Source organism: Heliangelus exortis, chromosome Z, assembly GCF_036169615.1.
Source record: "Heliangelus exortis chromosome Z, bHelExo1.hap1, whole genome shotgun sequence".
Classification (NCBI taxonomy): domain Eukaryota; kingdom Metazoa; phylum Chordata; class Aves; order Apodiformes; family Trochilidae; genus Heliangelus; species Heliangelus exortis.
This window is the reverse complement of record NC_092454.1, coordinates 3,954,729-3,974,093: the sequence shown is the minus strand read 5'-3', so window position 1 is coordinate 3,974,093 and position 19,365 is coordinate 3,954,729. Positions and strand designations below refer to the sequence as shown.

Sequence of the window (19,365 nt, the reverse complement as noted above, 5' to 3'; positions counted from 1 at the left end):
GGACTAGATCTGTGATTTTTGCTTCTCTGCAAGCAGTGAGCAAAGGTTCTAGTAAAGTAGCAAACAAAGGATGTCATTACCTAAAACCCTTAAGATATAAAAGGAAGAAAATTAAAATATAATGAATCTGGAAGGCATCCTGGCTTTGGTGTTGGACTAGGAGCAGCCCCCCTTACAGAAATCTTAGATGCTATTTAAACACAGAATGGGAAAAAAAAAAAAAAAAAAAAAAAAAAGAATCACAGGTAAGTTAATGGATCATACACTCACGGATGTTTATGTTTAAAATTTTTTTTCGCTGATTCAAACAGTCTGCAAACATTTTCATCTATACCTCTATACCTTTTTATCTCAGCATTTTAATCATTGAAATGCTTCCTTGCAAATAGCTGTCTTGTGGTCTGAAAATAAAACCAGTTTAGAGATAAAACCTGCAAAATTCATCCCTCTTCATTGACTTACCAGACTGATTAAGTCCTAGATATTTTTCTAGGAGATGCCAGAGTAAAGCATTGGAGAGGGAGAGGTTTATACTAATTGTAGTTATTTACACTGATCAATTATGCTTCATTGTAACAACACATCTTAAGCATAGATTTCACTTTAATCTTTTAATTTAGTCCACTGAGACCTGCTGGGCCAAGAAGGATCAAATGCTTAGAGATAGTCACAACCCCAGAAAGTTTACACCACAAATAGATAAAACTCAATGGTATATGAAGAAAACAGGGAAAGTGCACAGGAAAGACATGTAACAGAGATGGGATAAGCCTCCAGGTCTCTTATGTGCTGTTTCCAACACCCATAGCCTCGAGTTTTCCTGCCAACAATCCATTACTCTGCTGTATTACACTATTTAACTATATTGTTTTTTACAGCTATTAAGGAGAGTTTGCAAAGTCATTGGAGCACTGTGTCCTGATCCTCTGGCTCCAGGAGGACATGCACGGGGACTGAGAAGGGCTCTGAGTAATTAACTGCAATGATACCACACTCTAGTGAGTACTCTAGTGAGTACTAGCAGGTCCCAGCCACCATCAGTAATAGCCAGGTACCCTCAGAGCCTCCTCCAAAAAACCTGGGAAAACAGAAATCCCTCCCTTCACAGACACCCTGTGAACAGAACAAAGAAAGGGGTCAGGAAGCAGCAAATCTGCTGAATGCCACCCGATCTCCAAATCCCTCTTCCAGGAGCTTTTTGCACAAGAAGAAGGGAGCTTAGGCAGAGTTTAAGGAGCACAGGGAAGCCCTGGCCTCTCAGCAGCATCATCTTCTGTTGGTTCTGGGAGCCCTCCAGTGGCTGCAGAAGAGGTGTGGGTGCTTCTGTCCCCCTCCTCAAAGAAAGGAGAGGCAGCAGAACCCTCCTGCAACACAGCTACTGAGGCCAGGTCGTGGGATCACTGCCTGGGAGATGACCTGGAGGGGAGCAGGGTCAGTTCTCCACATGCCCCAAACTCTGCAGATTAGCAAACAGTGGGTTTGCTAAAGCTTAAACTCAGAGGAAAGAGCAAGCATTTGCATGAGGATTCTGGGCAAAAGCTGGGTCTCAGCTTAGGCCAAACGTGGGTTAATATCAGAGGAAAATGACTTGCAACTCATGAGGGTCATGGGAGTCTGAAGACACCAGAGCACTCTTTCAACATTAAACCCTGGGCACATGCGTTCAGATGATTTCCAAAGGAGACTGTTTGGGGGTTTTTTGCACCAGTGAGACAAGAGAGTTGACAGCAACCAGTGAGCACCATGGATAAAGCACAGCTGACTTGCAAGGCTCTGTGGTCAGGAGGATGAACAACCTCAAGACAGGAGAGCAAGGGTCTCCTCACTTGCCAGCTCCTTTAGGCAGACTGCAAGGATTTCCTCCAGACTGGTGAGGTGGTAACACCTGAAAGCTCTTCCCCCCCCCCCTTGCACATCACACATCACGTGTTTGCATCCCCAGTCTGCAGTCCCTTTCCTTCAGCTGGAAAACAGATACACACTCTGGTGTAGTTTTTCACATGACTGACCACAAAACTATTAATATCTGAATCCAGAGCTGGTTCAGCTAGACAACTCATTCCCTCCGAGGGGAAGGAAGCCACAACTTCTTCCATCCCTGAAAAAACCTTTTGTGTCTGGAAGACCAGCAGCTCAGATGTAGTAGAGAACATTCTGGCTTGCTGATAAACCTCCCTGGAGAACATCAACCAGCATGAGACAGTTTAGCATCTTGCTTCTGTGCCTCCTTTGCATCTCCAGGAAGGGTGAGTTTCTGAGCTTGCTACGAACCCCCTGTCTGATCAGGGCTTTTCTTCTCACTCTAGGCAAAGTGACAGGGGAGTTGCCTGGTGTAATAAACTCTCCAAGAACTGCTCCATCCGTCACATTTCTTAGGAGGATTGTGAAATTCCAGGTGCATGTGGGAATACTGGAAAAAAACTCCATGGATTGACTCTGTGGTTGTTAGAAATCTTTGGTTTATTGGTTTTTTTTTTTGTTGTTTGTTTTGTCTTGTTTTGTTTTTCAAATTTTTTGTTTTGTTTTCTTTTTTAACTTTTTCTTCATCTAACTTTTCCCCTGCGTTGTCAGCTGAATGCAGCATGTCCACCACCACCCAGAAGAACTGTTTTGTGTTCCTAGGAGTTATTAACAAGACATAATTTGCTCCCATCCCACTGAGCACTTAAGCTCAGGTTTAATTTCAACTATCCATTCAAATTCCATTAAAAGTAAATGGGATTTGCCTAAATATGCTGTGAAATATTTGCTAGGGCAAGGCTAGTGTCTGTGGTGGTCTCCAGCTCTTGATGTAGTTATTGTCCTCATCACTTTTCCATTGGCAACCAACAGACCTGACAACTCCCTTCAGGAGTGACTCTGTGTTAAGGTGTGTAGGAGATTTTCCTATATGACCTTCTCTGCTTCTTGGAAGAACTCCAGTTCCAGGAACAGAGAGAAGCTGAATAGTAGCAAGAGGAAGCCATGGAAGACCCTACCAGGCTAAAGCTTTTTAAGGTTAAGGTGAAATCAGACACAGGATGCTGACAGCTCCCTCCACTCATAACCTAGGCAAGCTGTGTTTCCATAGAAATGGGTGGTGCTGGTAACAGCAGAATCACTTTTTAACATCATTTCTCATGTGGAAGCCAAGGGGATGTTTATTTGCTAAAAATAATGCTCTTAACTTATGATTAAAAAAAAAACAAAACAAAATGCAAACCAAAAAGGTGGCAGAGAAAACCAAAATCATGCATTCAAAAGCACATGATCTGCAGTTCTCCAAAACTAAAAGGGTTACAGTAACATCCTGTAAAATAAATATAACAACATGAAATAAACTGGAAAGCCATAGCTTTTTCTGTTTTCACTGCCAGGCCTTTGTGCTCAAAGTCCATGAGCTTCCTGGAGCTCCTGTGGCCATGCAGCCCTCTTTGTATATTGGATTACCCAGGCTGCAAAAGGCACTCATCTGGTTACAGTGAATGACAAGGCAGCTTACCCCAGCCCTCAGTCATCAAAACACTGGCTTGGGCCTGATTCCAGATAAATAACTTCATGGCAGAAAACCAGCCCTGCATTGGCCTTTGTCCATTGTGCAGCACACAATAGATTGATAGGAGTTGCACTGCCCCTGAGGCATTTGCCAGGTATTATGGAGAACAGATACACGAACATCATCACTCTCTACAGCTCCCTGAAAGGAGGTTGGAGCCAGGGGGGGGTTGGGCTCTTTTCCCAGGCAACTCTCAGCAAGACAAGAGGGCACAAGAGGTCTCAAGTTGTGCCAGGGGAGGTTTAGGTTGGACATTAGAAAGAATTTCTTTATGGAGAGGGTGATCAGACACTGGAATGGGCTGCCCAGGGAAGGGGTGGATTCTCCATCCCTGGAGATATTTCAAAAGAGCCTGGATGTGGCACTCAGTGCCATGGGCTGGGAACTGCAGCGGGAGTGGATCAAGAGTTGGACTTGATGATCTCTGAGGTCCCTTCCAACCCAGCCAATTCTATGATTCTATGCAAAAAATCTCATCTTAGAGTTTACACAAGTAACCAGAGAGCTGAATGACCACAGACACAGAGCAGGGGTGGGTGATGGTTATTCACCTTCACGTATCTTGCAGTTACTGTCAGGTGTTGAGGGGAAAGCTCCTGATTTAATGAAGACATCAAGTGATTTTTATAAGATAGGAACATAGCCACAGACATTACTGAAGCCACAATCTGCTGCTACAGCTGTTGCAATTAGCAAGAGAGAGGAGAGATACACATCTGTATGGAAAGAACTGCTCTTTGTTGGTGTTGATGGCTTGGGAAAGGGGTTAGATAAATGGTAGATTTACATTAGATATAAGGGGAAATTATTTCCTGTGAGGGTGCTGAGCCCCTGTGCCAGGTTTCCTAGAGAAGCTGTGGCTGCCCCATCCCTGGCAGTGTCTCAGGTCAGGTTGGATGGGGAGCAACCTGGGCTGGTAGGAGGTGTCCCTGCCCATGGAAAGGGGGGTTGGAATTGAATGATCTTTAAGGTCCTTTTCAACCCAAAACAGTCTATGAAACATTGTTTTTCACACTACATACTGCAGAGATGGGGGGCATTCAGGCATGTGAAACTTGTTTTCATCACCAAACAGAAATGATCAGCTTGGGTCTGGGTGGCAACCAGGTTCAGCTGCCCAGACTGCACTAGGATTTAGAGTGACCAAATTTGGCTGAGAGAGAAAATTCTCAATCATTTGTGACATCTGAGATGGAAAAGTTGGGATTTCCCTTGCCATGACACCAGGACAAGGCCTGTCTAGGAAGATGATGGCAGCTGGAGTCCTCACAGTGACAAATGGCTCTGCTACCAGGGTGATGCTTTATGTACAGTCAAGGGCACCCTCCTTTCTGCCACAGGAGCTGATAGAGGGAACTTGCCTCCTCTCATCATTCCTTGTATCATAAAACAGCTCCAAGATTTACTCAGATGTCAGAACTCGAGGTGCTATTGTTCCCCTGACAAACACAAGGCCTGCTTAAGAACTAAATCACCTGCAACATGAGCCAGTCAGTCCCCTGGGCAGTGCTGCAGACCGGTACTAAATCCATCCCCAGTCACTGGGCTGTGCCACCAACTCCAAGTCCAACATCAACCAGCACAAGGCTCACCACCAGTAAAGACAATCTCAGCAACAACACAGTGGGTGCAGGAAGGATGCTCTGAGACCCTCCATGTCAGACAGCTTTGATCATCTCTTTTTTTCCTCTAGGTGTGCAGTCCAATAGTTGGTCCATCCACGTCCCATCTGATGTTACTGGTGAACTTGGGAAGATGGTCATCTTGCCCTGTACTTTCACACACCCCTACAAAACCTTTGACCGGACCCTCACTGCCATTTGGAGGATCAAGGAACCTTACAACGGCACAGTAGTTTTCAAGTGCATCAGTCAGAGCTCCAGCGAGCTCTGTAAGACTGCCATCAGCTACAAAAACAAATACAGACTGCTGGGAAACCCCCGGCACAAGGACCTTTCCATCAGGATTGACAACCTGACCTGGAGTGACAGCGAGAGATATTTCTGCCGGGTGGAGCTCTCTGGAGATGTCCACGACAAGTATGAAAGCAGGAATGGGATAAGGCTGCATTTAATTGGTAAGAGGGCATGAGAGGTGAAGTTATCCTGTAGGGAAGTGGGAGCAACAGGACATGGAAACTGGTGAGATGTGTAACAATGCCCTGAGGTGGTCTTCCAGGGGTTTGGCTTTCCCTGCCCTGTGGATAACTCATAATATTGGGGTAGGGCATGCTCACTGACTTCTGCAGGCTTCTTCCAGTGTGAGGTGATGTGCACAAGACAGGGATGGGAATAGGAACAAAACTGGCAATGGAACAGCCAGGCTCTGGCTGCTGGGGTAAAAGACAGCCAAGTGTCCAGCATCTCTTCTCATTGCAAGGGGGTTGGACTAGATGACTTATAAAGGTCCTTTCAAACCCAAACCATTCTTTGATTCTATGCACCAAAGATCCTATTTCCCTGCAGCACAGGATCTGTGCAGGCAGCAGAATAGCAAGCTAGGGCCAGCAGTCCATAGTTTTGGGTTAAGAATGCCTTTGTTAAACTGGAGAGCCTGGTTTATGGGTGTGCTTTAGTGAATGTAAGGACAGGCAGGTCTGTAACAGGGGCTTGCAAAGTCAAGAAACCCAGATCCCATGTGCCATAGGTCTAAAGTCCTCTGAAGCAACAAGTGCTTAGTACAAAAAATGTGGGGAGCTGGCAGTCTCTGTTAACCCCTAACACCCACCTGGCCATTGAGCAGCACCCAGTACATAAGGAGGAACTTCAAGTCCTATTTCCATCTTGGGCTGAAACTCTGTTTTGAATCCTGAACAGGAAAGAAAAAAAATACCCTGAGCTCCTAACACACACAGGTCTGGAAGCTGCACCTCCAGCTGCCATGGTCACACTTAAATAAGCACAACTGGTTCTGTCCCTCTGGAGAGCACACAGCTCCAGGCTCCTCCATCTTAGCCAAGGGATTATTTAGAAACCACAGGGGCAACAGGCACAAGGAAGAGCATCTTTGAGGAAACACCAGACAGCAGTCACACGGGTGATGATGTCCATGCACAGGGTAGACATCTGCATGGAATGGACATTTGAATCCCCATATGAGCTTGGGACCCATTGCATGGGTGTTGGATGGACCCACACAGGGCATTGCTCCTTCACATGGGGCTTGTAAATAGACAGAGGGAAGGGGAGAAAGGCAGAGAGGTGACCCACACAGCAGCTGAAATCTGAGTCTCAAAGTCGACTGCTGCCCATCAGCTCCCTCTGAAGCCCACCTGCTGCTCACAGAACAGGAGCCCAGTGTTAGAGCCCACCCCTGCAGCAGAACTCCTCTGCTGTGCCAGATGAATAACATAGCTGAAAACCATCTTTTTTTAGTGATGTCAGCACAGCAGAGACACTGCAGACCAAAAGCAGGGGTGACACAAAATGGTTTATAACTATCAGTCTTTACAATTCTCCTTGCCTGGAGCTCCAGCAGTGCCTGTGCCACAAGCACCCCTGGGCTGCGATGGGCTTTGGTCACAGCCAGCATTCAGGTGGGAGGAGACCAGGTTCAGTGAAGTGCTTATCCCATCTCCCCAGGTGTCCTCCTAGATCCAGGGAACTTGAGGAGACCCAGGTGGCCTCCAGAACAGACTGAGACCTTCCCTGTATGTGCAGAGGTGCCATGCACTGGATGAGCTTGCTTCAGAAGTGAAACTGCCTCAAGGTCTTCTGTACACTGCAGGTTGTCCAGAAAGGACTTGAGGATGAGTTCTTTTACTTCTTGGAAACTTCTGGGTAGTCAAGTCATTTAGAGAGCTCCTAAGCACTCATCCACACAGCCAAGGCTTTCACTTGGAGCACCTCCTGAGCACACACACCACAGTCAAGAGTCTCCTTCACTTGGAGCATCTCCTAAGTATTCATACACACCGTGGTCAAGGATCTCCTTCACTTGGAGAGCCTCCTAAGCACCCACACTTACATGCTTTTCCTCTGTGAGCACACTCATTTAGTTCCCTTAAAGTTTTCACAGTGCCTTTAAAAACAAATGCATGAAATGGGCCAACAGGTCCAAGAGGAGAAGACTGATAGGTAAGACAAGCCTGGTCATACCACCTATGCTTCTTTAATAGATTAGACATAAGATGGGATGTCCAGCAGCTCCTCTGCACATTATGCATCCCCCAAAAGACCTTTACCACTGCTCATTCAGTCACACAACCCCACATACTACAAATAGAGGACAGAAAATAGAGGACAAAAAACAAGGCACTACCTTGGCGTTGGCACACTACCCTAAAGCAACCAGGAACCTACACCAGCTACATGGTATGGATGTAAGAAAACACCAAAATTAGGTTGCAGCAAAGAGTGGAAATGTTCCATGTCAACAATTTGTTGAATCTGGCAAGTTTCAGGCACCAAGCAAAGGGCCTGCACAAACAGATCCTTCCTCTGGAGATCAGAGACCAAGGAGATGCTTGCAGGAGAGCACCACGGTTGCCTTGTCCAGGACAAGGTGCACACACAGACATTCCAAAAATGTCACTGGCTACACTGGTACCTACATTGTGGGCAGCACTGGGCTGTGGTTCTCAGTGAACAGTGTGAATTCACAGTGAATTCATCTTCATGGATGGTGGTCGTGCTGTAGTAGCACAGTGCCCCTGTCTTCTGCCACCATGGAAAGCTGCAGCAGCCAAGGTTGACCGATGCTCAGAAAACTGTGTAAGGTGTTAGAGGGATAAAACACAACTCAAGTACACATCTTCTGTCCCAGGCATTGCTGGGAGAAGCTCCTCTTTAAAAAACAGGCAGGGTGGGAAAATCTGAGGAAATGAAGAGGGAGGGAGGGCAGAAGGGAAGGAGAGGAAAGGGAGGAGGGAGAGGAGGGAGAGGAGGGAGAGGAGGGAGAGGAGGGAGAGGAGGGAGAGGAGGGAGAGGAGGGAGAGGAGGGAGAGGAAGGAGAGGAAGGAGAGGAAGGAGAGGAAGGAGAGGAAAAGGAAGGAGAGGAAAAGGAAGGAGAGGAAAAGGAAGGAGAGGAAAAGGAAGGAGAGGGAGGAGAGGGAGGAGAGGGAGGAGAGGGAGGAGAGGGAGGAGAGGGAGGAGAGGGAGGAGAGGGAGGTGAGGGAGGTGAGGGAGGTGAGGGAGGTGAGGGAGGTGAGGGAGGTGAGGGAGGTGAGGGAGGAGAGGAAAAGGAAGGAGAGGAGGGAGAGGAGGGAGAGGAGGGAGAGGAGGGAGAGGAGGGAGAGGAGGGAGAGGAAAAGGAAGGAGAGGAAGAAGAGGAAAAGGGAGAGGGAGGAGAGGGAGGAGAGGGAGGAGAGCGAGGACAGCGAGGACAGCGAGGACAGCGAGGACAGCGAGGGTTGGCTTGATTCCAACATGACCCTGATACAACACACTGAGTGTCCACTCATTCCAGGTGTTTTATGTCAGACCTGCCTTGGAAGCCTGACACACTTTCCCTCCCATGACACTCTTTCTACAGCTGCCCCCAGGATCATCAACATCACTGTCAGCTCTCACGGGGACCACACCTTCCAGGCACGTTGCACTGCTGAAGGGGAACCAACACCCACTCTGACCTGGACTGGACCACCCTCCAGCAACCTCACCTCCACCACCAGCATGAACCACCGTGTCACCAAGGAGCTCCAGTACCTGACCCATGATGGGAAATACACCTGTACTGCTGTCAACAGCCATGGGAGAGCAGAGGGGGCTGTCTACTTCTACAAATTCAAGGCATCCAACAGCTCCTTCTTCATGGTCCTGATCTTTGTGCCACTGGGAATTAAAGTGCTCATTTTGCTGGTGATTCTGGGCTTGACTGCTTTCCCCAGAGGAGGTAGGTATCACTGTTCCCCGTGTTCCTCCACCAAACCAGAGAGATTCACAGAATTATTATGGTTGTAAAAGGCCTTTAAGATCATCCAACCCTTAACCCAGCACTGCCAAGGCCACCACTAAACCACATTCCTCAGCACCACATCTATTTGTCCTTTAAATGCCTTCAGGAATGGTTACAATACCTCCAGGGATGGTGACAGATGCAGCAGATAACACCAGGCAGGAGGGGTCAGGTTTGGTTTGGGTTTTCAAAAAATGGTTTATGATTTTCCAGCCTAGGCAAAGGATATTTCTAAGGACAAACCTAATAACAACTAAGAGGGACCTCCTAGCTGCTGGTTGCAGCCTGCAGACAGGAGATCTCCTTTGGGAATAGACCTTTGAAGATACAGAGGGAGCAGGAGTTCCCTAGAGTGGAGGAGAACAATTAATAAACTAACAGATGGGCAAATAGCAGAGAAGCCTCTGCTAACAACCAGCTTTTTCTTAATTTTTTTTTCCTGAAACAGACTAATTACTCTCTCTTCCCCTGTTGCCCACCGGCAGGATTTACCTTTGCTGCATCCCACACATCTGTTTAAACTCTTCGACTTTTGACAAGGGCATGGAGTGATAGAACAAGGGATAATGGCTTTAAACTGGAGGAGGGGAGATTTAAGTTGGACATTAGGAAGAAATACTTTACTGTGAGGGTGCTGAGCCCCTGTGCCAGGTTTCCCAGAGAAGCTGTGGCTGCCCCATCCCTGGCAGTGTCTCAGGTCAGGTTGGATGGAGCTTGGAGCAACCTGGGCTGGTGGGAGGTGTCCCTGCCCATGGAAAGAAAGGGGGTGGGAATGGATGAGCTTTAAGGTCCCTTCCAACCCAAACCAGTCTGTGAGTCTATGACTCTGTGACTATGGGCTCTGACTCTCAGGGTGGACAAGCTGTCACATCACCAGGAGTCACCTGTAGAGACAGCCTGATGTCAACACCCTGTGAAAGACACTGCTTCCTTCACACTGTAGAAGCTGTTAAAGACAAACCAGATATGCTTTGCTCTTTATCTTTACATTCCAGTGTCAAATTCCCACCCTCGTGAAGGGTGGGAATACGCCTGACAAAAAAGTCCTCTGTCCATTCACTGTGGTGCCACAACCACACTCCAGTGCCACTCCCCAGCACCTCTAGGTCCATCCTGGCTCCCCAGCTCCTTTTGACCATGTTCTAACCTACATCTTCCTTCCCACTTTGCAGGTCCTTCCTCAGCCCCATCCAGCCTGGCATGGTAAGGACATCCTCCCTACCCTTCATGTTATCCAGCAGGCATCTGGAGATGGTGAAGGACAGAAATGCAACTTGTCCATGGTCTTCTTAACAAACTTCCCTGCCAAGAGCCGCCTGGGACAAGGACAGGGTTGGGCTGGTGGCAATCTGGGGTGGGGGAAGCTTGGGAACTGCCGGGAGAAGTCCCTGGCTTGGGTACAGACCAGAAGATGTGAGAACAAGAGACTGGGGGAGCAGATTAAAAAGACATGGATGCTACAGCAGCAAGAGACTAGCAGAAGTCTGGGTAGCCCACAGGCCAAGGGTGTGGTAGGAAGCCACATGGAAATAGCCAAAGAAGCAGCCACCCAAGGGAATGGTGATAGGAACAGGCTGGATGGCATCTGTGGCAGGCTGGTGAATGATGAGTAAGAGGAAACCCCTGTACAACAGAAACCTTCCCCTCCCTCTGCACCCCAGCTTCTAGTAGGGCAGGAAAAGGGCTCATCTCAAAGCTGATGAGTGCTGCCAAGTGTGGAGATGGGCAAACAGCCCCCTCCCTCCCCCCAAGCTGCTCTGGCATTTCCCACTACCCAGCACAGTGGTGGCCAAGCTAGAAAGAGATGATGAAACAAAAAAACCTTAAAACTTACAAAAAACCCAAACCCAACCCTTTCTCTAAACCCAGCAAGTTGTATCTGATCTTGGTGTAAGGACATCTGCTTAGGGCTGCTCCCTTCCAACCTGAGCTACCCCTATATGTGATGCCTCCTTCCACCACCTCATCCAAGACAGGAGGCCATTTCAGCAAGACTGTCAAGCGTACAGCACCAGGACACAGCCAAAAAGGCAAAGGGGAATCTAATCCTACAGTTAAATTTGTATTATTTATTTGCAAAAACATAGTTTTGATTATTTAACTATCTAAACTATACTGCATCCTTGATTGCATTTGTTTGGACACATATAGAGATGAAGCTTAAAAACCAATATCCCCCATGCTCAACATGTGAGGATCCTTCTCAGAGGAGAAGCACAATCTCCCGAGGCTCTGAGGAGCAGGACAGGAGTAGTAGTTAATGTTAATGGTGCAGGAGATTGTTCTGGAAGCTTTAAGATGCAAAACATTAGAACTTAAGTATCCAGGTTGCATCCATCTGCTGCAGAAGGGAGGACCTGTGCCAAACAGTGCCGCAGACACTTAGCTGTGACAGTGGCTGAAGCCACTTCATAAGTCCAGAGCAGCCAGAAAAATGTCTCTTCACCTTTTTTTCCTCTTCTTCCACTGCCAGGCCACAGCTGCAAGACTCCACCTACGAGAACTTTGACCGCAGATACGGTGGCAGCCAAACTCTGCCCGCAGACAGAGCCGCATCCAGGCGCAGCTGAGGACTCCCTTGGGATCCCCACTCTGCTCTGCACAAGGGTGCCCCTTCCCAGGGAGCACCAGGATGCTCTTGTTGACTGATGCACAGAAGGTCAAACACACCCTGCAGCTGTGTATGTGTGTGTTTTCCACCCCTGATGCTGCTTACAAAAGAAACCTCCCCAAAGGGAAAGCAGAAGCGACGAAACAGAAAGCCAAGAGGGACGGAGCTGGAGGAGCAGAAGAGAATCTACACAGGACATCAGTTCTAGCCAGTCTGTGTATTTTTTAGCCCCTCTCAGTGTTTAGCAAGTAGGTAACAGTCTACCATTTTCTCACATCTTTTTGCCTTGGCATTTTTCAAATATTACTTCCAAAAACAGTTTTAACCACTCATCAAACCACAGTGCAGCTTCCTAGGGCCAGTAAGCAAAGAATTTTCATGTTTCAAAACCCAGCTGTGAAGAAAAAAAAAAAAATAAAAGGGGGATTTCTACAGGGCTTTTTTTATTATTGTTTAATTTCCAGAATTTAAGACCTTAAAGAAACTTAAATTTCAAGAGGAGTCCAAGGAAAAAAAAAAAAAAAAAGGAGTTTTTCCAAAAGCTGGTAGAGCTGAAAGCAAGACATCCAAAGGGTAGTCCACACTGTAACTCCAGTGCAGCTTCCAGTGCCCTCGTGCACACACAAAGAATCTCAGAGCTTTGTGATAAATACACTGTGGAAGTGCTCCAATAAACCAAATCAGTTTTGTTAGTAAAAAATAAATTAAAAAAAAAAAAAAGCTATTTCTAAACAAATTCCATCCCTGTGTTACATGAAAAAGTTCCTTCGAGGCCTGACCAGTCATCTATTAAATTCCTCTGGGGTTCAGTCACTCCTACCAAGCCACTGGCCATCCATAGAAAAGCTCCTAACCCAACTGTGAACATGCTCCAAGACCAGGTAAACAGACCCAGTTTATGGTACTGGATGATGCAAGTCAACCTGAAATTTTTGTCAGACAAAGGTCTTGGGGAGGGCAGGATGTGAGTGAGGAGTGATAGGATGGCATCGAAAAGGAGAAGAACGTAAAAAGAAGTGACAAAAATCTGCTTCCAGGGTTATGTCACTAGATTTGATGCTCTGTGCAATCATTCCCGTGCAGCAGCTCCAAAACTCTTCCCAAAAGAATCCCAGTTCTGATGACAACCACAGCTGACCAGGAAGGAGTCCAAGCTGCTACTGAATCAGCACCAGTCCCGGGGTCCTGCTTGCAAAGTTCACCCTCAGCCTGCAAGTTATTATTTTAAAGTTCAGCTCTTCATATCATCTGTGCTGAAAGTGCAAGGATAACAAGGTTAAAAATAAATAAATAAATGCAAGGAGATATTTTAACCTGGTCTCTCCAATCCAAATCTAAAACCCCAGCAGTGGAAAAGCCAGGTTTAATAAAAATAGGAAAAGATGGAAAGAGGAAAAGGAAGATACAGTAGACAGTGTAGTCATGGAGCAGTAAGCTCAGTTTCACAGAAGGCAAGAGACCTCAGACAGATTCACTGGACAGACTTAATTGAATTTCTGAGCCCTTATAACTTGTAGACCTATATTAAGGAGAACCCATTTCTAGCCACCTGTGGGACTGAGGCTTGGTATTACAGGGTTTTTCTCTTGAAAAAACTTCTTTAGTAGTAGCTTAGTAGTTTGAGTAAAAATAGAAGCCCCAAAACCACTTACTGCCCTCTTGCACATTATCAGCACCCTGTGCACTGCCAGCAAATACGTCATGAAAAAAAAAACAAACCACACAGTACCTGAGGAGTGAGAAAACTCGGAGTAGCACCACGCAGCTACCACTTGCTCAGCTTCCAGACCACAGCCCACATGAGTGGGACAAGTGGGAGGAGAAGGATGCCTGAGTACAGGAACACATCACACCTCTGGACACCAGGAAAGCCACAGAAATCAGTTTGCCTGAATTCTGCCCCTCTCTGCAGTGAGGGATCTCTTCAACCCATCCCTGCAAGGCTGCTCCTCAAGGGGAAGGGTCTGCATCCCACATTTCTCTTGCTACCTGCTGTTCCATCCTTTGGAAAGCAGAAGGTGTGGGGTGGTATGCAGAGGAGACCTCATAACCAACAGATTGGAGTTGGATGTCCAGCTCCAGTGGACATCCAAAATAAAGGAGTGCCCTGCAGGATAGCTTTGTGGGAAAAGCTCTCCTACTTTTCCTCAGGAATTGGCACAGCCAGGTTGGGGGGGGAAAAGGCAGGAGGAATTAAGAGGTCCACGTGCATTTTGCAGGGCTGCAATCTTCCTGAGATCATGGAGAAGAGTGGATCACATGCCTGGAGTGGTACTCTGCTTCTTCAGGACAAGGTGAGCTGGGAACACAAGGACAAGGAGGATGCCACTCATGTGAGAGCACAGGGGACACACACAGGGCAATGGCCAGGGGAGGAGGATGAGCCTTGCCCCTTTGATGGGTACCAGCAGGCATCACAAAGAGGTGATGGGGCAGCTTGTGCCCACTGCAGACCATCCACCCAGGAATAATTAAGGAAGAAGCTCCATGCCAGCAGGCCCTGGTCCACACAGGGCACTCCAGCTACTGGAAGGACAAAACACAGCAGAGCACACAGCACCAGGAGGTTTCTAGGACTGACTTCATGTGCCCTAGCAGGTGTTTTCCTACACTTCTCATGCTGCTCAGACTCCTGTTTTTCCATTCCAGTGACTGAACTTAATGCCACCTTCAGCTGTTTTGTCCACTTCCCCTGTTTGGTCCTATTTTCTTAATAAATACACGAGCTGTAATCCATAGGAAACAATTCACAGTAATTGCTGTGGGAGGCAAGCACTGAAAAGCCACAGATGCTCATTCTCTGACTAAATTGCACAAATTATCCAAAAGGCACTCCTGTCTTTAAGTAGCTCACGTTCCAATTTCACCTCTTTCCACAGCAATCTACAATGCCACAAATCACAAACCTCAGTTTTCCTTCCGAAATTGCCTGTTTTCCACATCAGAAATGTAAAGAATATTGCATTTTTGAGGTGGGAGATGCTGAGAACAAGGAAAGTCTCTCCAGTTGAACCAGACACAATAAAAATCAAAAATCTGCTGAGCACCATTTAGAGAATAAGACTCCCCTCATTTATGATAAATATCAAATTACACAGCCTGGGTCAGCAAGTACTGAAAGACCTGAAGCAGTGCTTTATCCTACAGATTATCCCAGAGGTTTGAGGAACTTTGTTGGGACAGAGAAATATTATTTCTGCCATTACATAGATGAGCTTTCTCCTGAGTTCTGGACATAAAACCAGGCTGCTGTATCCCATAAAATGTCAAATCCAGAATAGAAAGACAAAAGTGTCCAAATCTCCAACAAATAAGCAAATGCATGGTACTCCCCCATCATTCTTTTCTCTCCAAGAAAAAATATGTATTATATGCTGTGGATCCTCCCAGTAAGTTGAAAACACCACATTGTTTGTCAGATTGATTTTTCATTTTTATTTTGCATGGTCTTTGCAGACATAGTGTGTTATAAATACAACATTTGTAAAAATTCATCAGCTGAGACAGTATCTCATTTTAAAAGTGCATGTCAAACATGTATTTTCTGACTTTCACATTTTAATGCATCTGATCAATAACACCAAATCTAATAAAACCAGTGCTTTTAAGTCTTTCAGAGGGAAAAAAAAGGAGCAGAATGTATTCTTCCAGACTTCAGTTGTTCAAATGGGTCTCTTAAAAAACCATGCTGCACAGGTAACTGCTTAATATGCAGAGGGATATAAATGTATCTAAATATTTATGGGCTCGTAGACAGAGCAAAGAAGTCTGTGACCACATTAGGATGAAGGTGATCTAATGACCCAGCTGGCATATTTAGCAAAATCTGCTGAAAAGAAAGAGTTGATTTTTTTTCTCCAGCACCAGAACCACAGTTAAGAGCAGCACTACAAAGCCTTATTGACCAGACACTGGGTAGCACACTTCCTTCTTCTAATGACCAGAACTAATGTTGTAATGCATAACCACGTTCTAAACATAAAGGCACAATTCATGGAGGAAGAGAAGCAGGGATCACTGTTCCTTCATTAAGGTGCAGGGATTAGGAGTGCAGGACCTTGGGCCATCTCAAATAGATCAGTGATAAAAAGGGGCAAGGGCAGACAAGCAACAAGGGAACTCACTTTCTGCTTCCTCTAAACAAAGGTGTATTGCACAAATCAGGCAAGGCAACAAAACCAGTGATGGTTCAGCTAAAACAACATATTTACAGGCTCATGGCAACAGAATTTCAACATATTATCCCCAAATTTAATACAAGAAAAGTATTTTTTCACAGTGTCATCTAAAATCCTGTTGTGTCGCATCCGGCTAAGCGGCAAAGAATAAATTTAAGTGATGGATGTTACATCAGTATTTCCTAAAACAACCAGACCTTTAGAACATGTCTAGCATGAACATAACTGTCTGTTCCCTTCCCAAACACTGAGGATCCAGAAAATCCATCTCTTGATTTAAGTAATCTGATTTAAGAAGAACTTGGCTAGAAGTAACTTGCATTAAGTCAATCAAAATGAATGCAGATTCACTGATGATTATAAGAGGAAAAAAGAAGTTCTTTAGTTCAAATTTTAGTTTGTGTTTATGGAAGTGGGAGAAGATTGTAGGCATGCTTTTCAACTATACATTTTCATGGGACAGCAAAAATTAAATAAAATTTAAATCCTATCTTTCCAAATACAGGCATTTCACACATATCCAGACACACTCACAAAAGACTCAGAGGTTTCCAAGTCAAGAAAGTCAAAACCTCTTTCACTCACAATCCCCCACTCACTTTGAACTGGCCTGAGCAACAACACATTGGAAAATAAACAAGGCACAAAGCAATAACTTCAGATGCTACAGAATGAGCTTTGCTGTCTATGCTTTGTACATCTATCCCCAGATATCCTCCTCTCAGATGTGCACCACACAGAGGAAGATTTCAAAAGTGTTTGCAACCAACAAAAACTGAGCAATTCCACAAGCCTGCAAATCAAAACAAAAGAAACAAAACCTGACAGAGGAGAAAACTTGCCAGTGTCCAGTTCCCATTCACACTTCTGACTTAAAAGTGAAACTCTGAAGGTAAAAATTACTTGTGCAATAACATTATATGTAAACCAGAGTAATCAACATTATATGATGATTCTGATTAGTGCTGCTATCGTATGCTGTCCAAGTAATGCACTTCTGGGTACAGAGTGTTAATAAGGATAGACAAGAGAGTGTTTCCATCTTGAAGACAATGTTCTGGATGTCTGATGAACTCAGAAGCCTGGGAGAGCTGCTCTTGATAGTCCATATACTGTTTGTTTGATGCCATAGATTCAAGACCATTCAGTGCCTATAGATAAAAAGGAAAATTCTGTTAGCCCATATTTACGATTCCACTAAGATATCCTTATTTACTAGGGGGTTCTGGAGTATTGTGGAAGAAAAAAAATATACAATAACCCAGTATCATCACATTTTTTAAGCTCCTGGAGATCAACACGACAGCTGTTCTCCAAAGGTTTGCTAGGATCCTGTAACCCAGATATTACCAAACATTTACTGCATGAGCTCAAGACATGCTTTGAAGGAAATTAGTAAATTTACCTAACTAAAAACTGCAACATACTTAACTATTTGCTTCACATTTTTCTTGTGAGCATCTGTGACTCCTATGAAAGTACTATTTTGCTCCCATTAGTGACATTAGAGAGACAAATGTCAAGTGAGAAATTATTTGTTAAGGAAACTACACTGGTAGTAGCAGCCAAGGAAAACGTGGGAAAGATGTCTGAATGTTTCATTAATTTCTTAAGAGAAAAGAAACAAATAGCACCAAATAATTTACTCTGCTTTGGTTTCTAACTAGCTCCTCCTTCCTCTTCTCATGCACTTACTGAAGCAATATGGTCAGTGCACATGCTGAAGAAAAAAAATTTACTTGTCAAAGGACTTTAATGCCCTGACCTCACATAAACACGTTTCATGAACACAGTCCTGCTTTATCACTGAAAAGAGTGATATACACAGCAGCACTCTTGCTTCCAGTTTGTTTCAAAGTCCTCCTACCTGCTATGTTCCAAGGTTTCTGAATTCAGGGTTTACAGACATTAGCTTATCTGCACCTTTGGAGGGTGTAGGATTAGAAACTAACACCTTCATATTAGTAGGGAACACTGTATAAACAGTTTTACCTAGGATCACTTTGGATTAAGGCTCAGACACACAGAGGTCAGCAAACCTGCATCACCACCTGGAGTATGCAGCACCTGACCTTGTCACTGGCAATTTTTCCAGATGGTGTTTTGATGTATACACAAGCCAGTGACACACCCCCTTCTCTGAGAAGGCAGATGAGAGCAACGAGCTACTTCTGAAATTCAGAATTTAGATCTAGATGTAAAGCAGTCGCAGAAAAAGACTGAGAGCGTCCAGCGCTGAGTAAAATCAAGTTGAGAGTAGGATTTAGCTTGAAGCAACACTTGCAGCAGCTCTTAGTAAGCTTCAGCCCACAAATGGAGCAAGAATGCACGTCAAGAAGCCAGCAACTGGCACACACTACCTGCTGGGCTTTCAGGGACAGCCTGGGCTCCGACCCTGCATTCAGGCGAACTTGAGTGTCTGCAGGAATTTGGACCAAGAGGAAGGCAGACAAACTTCGGGCAACCACCCGAAACCTTGGAACAGGAAAAAAGAACAGAGGGAAGAGGTGGTATCAGTTTTACAAGTCCTTGACAGCAGGTTGTCCTAACTGGAAGTTCTAAGCCATCTTCTTGCAGAAGAAACACAATAACGACTTCACGGGAACTCCTCCAATGCATTACCTAAAAAACCCTGCAATATATTTTTAAAATTAAAATATTAATTAATATATGCTTCACAGGGTATCACAAATATCAAAGGACAATGAACTAGATATGACCTGTTACATCTGTCCCAAGCTTAGCTGAAGCCTTGAGGTCACATCTGAAACATTCACTTCACAACCTTCCAAACACCATTATTGAAGGATGAGTTGAACAAGGCTAAAATTTTACATTAATTCCACCAGGACTGCATCCCAAGTCTTTACAAACAGTTATGTTTAGGAATTGCATTGAACTCCACAGATACTTACACGTATTTTTTGTCATTCTTTCCACAGTGAACATTAAATTAATGCCTACCAACCTTAAACTTAAGTGTTTCTCTTTAGAAGGGGAAGTGAATACCAAGCAAGTGTGTCTTTGAGCTCCTCTTACCATTTCCAATACCCCAAGCTTAAGATGGAAAAGGCAATAAGCATGTGATCATGTGTATTTTCCATCATGTCAAAAGGAAGAGTCTTCTACAGCCCAGGTGAAAGTAT

The 19,365-nt window shown here is 45.3% G+C and overlaps 2 protein-coding genes across 2 annotated transcripts in view; one reads left to right on the top strand and one right to left on the bottom strand.

The window, feature by feature from the left end:
• The first annotated feature begins 1,935 nt into the window (after positions 1–1,935).
• On the top strand, positions 1,936–12,759 carry SIGLEC15 (sialic acid binding Ig like lectin 15). The gene is made up of 5 exons (XM_071730486.1): positions 1,936–2,246; positions 5,229–5,612; positions 9,008–9,367; positions 10,603–10,633; positions 11,904–12,759. The coding sequence occupies exons 1-5, from the start codon at positions 2,195–2,197 to the stop codon at positions 11,998–12,000; spliced, it is 924 nt and encodes a 307-aa protein (XP_071586587.1). The 5' UTR covers positions 1,936–2,194; the 3' UTR covers positions 12,001–12,759.
• Positions 12,760–15,449: 2,690 nt separating this feature from the next.
• Positions 15,450–19,365, bottom strand: part of EPG5 (ectopic P-granules 5 autophagy tethering factor) — a 64,032-nt gene continuing 60,116 nt past the window's right edge. The window contains exons 43-44 of the mRNA XM_071731401.1: positions 18,580–18,694; positions 15,450–17,370 (exon numbers count right to left, since the gene is read on the bottom strand). Of these exons, the coding sequence (XP_071587502.1) occupies positions 17,188–17,370; positions 18,580–18,694 (298 nt within the window). The 3' untranslated portion in view covers positions 15,450–17,187. The remainder of the gene's footprint in view (positions 17,371–18,579; positions 18,695–19,365) is intronic.

Bases quoted from the DNA above. Each gene is read 5' to 3' on its own strand.
- SIGLEC15 (XM_071730486.1), top strand. From the start codon at position 2,195: ATGAGACAGTTTAGCATCTTGCTTCTGTGCCTCCTTTGCATCTCCAGG. The intron at 9,368-10,602 runs GTAGGTATCACT...CCCACTTTGCAG, and splicing joins GACTGCTTTCCCCAGAGGAG to GTCCTTCCTCAGCCCCATCC. The intron at 10,634-11,903 runs GTAAGGACATCC...TTCCACTGCCAG, and splicing joins GCCCCATCCAGCCTGGCATG to GCCACAGCTGCAAGACTCCA.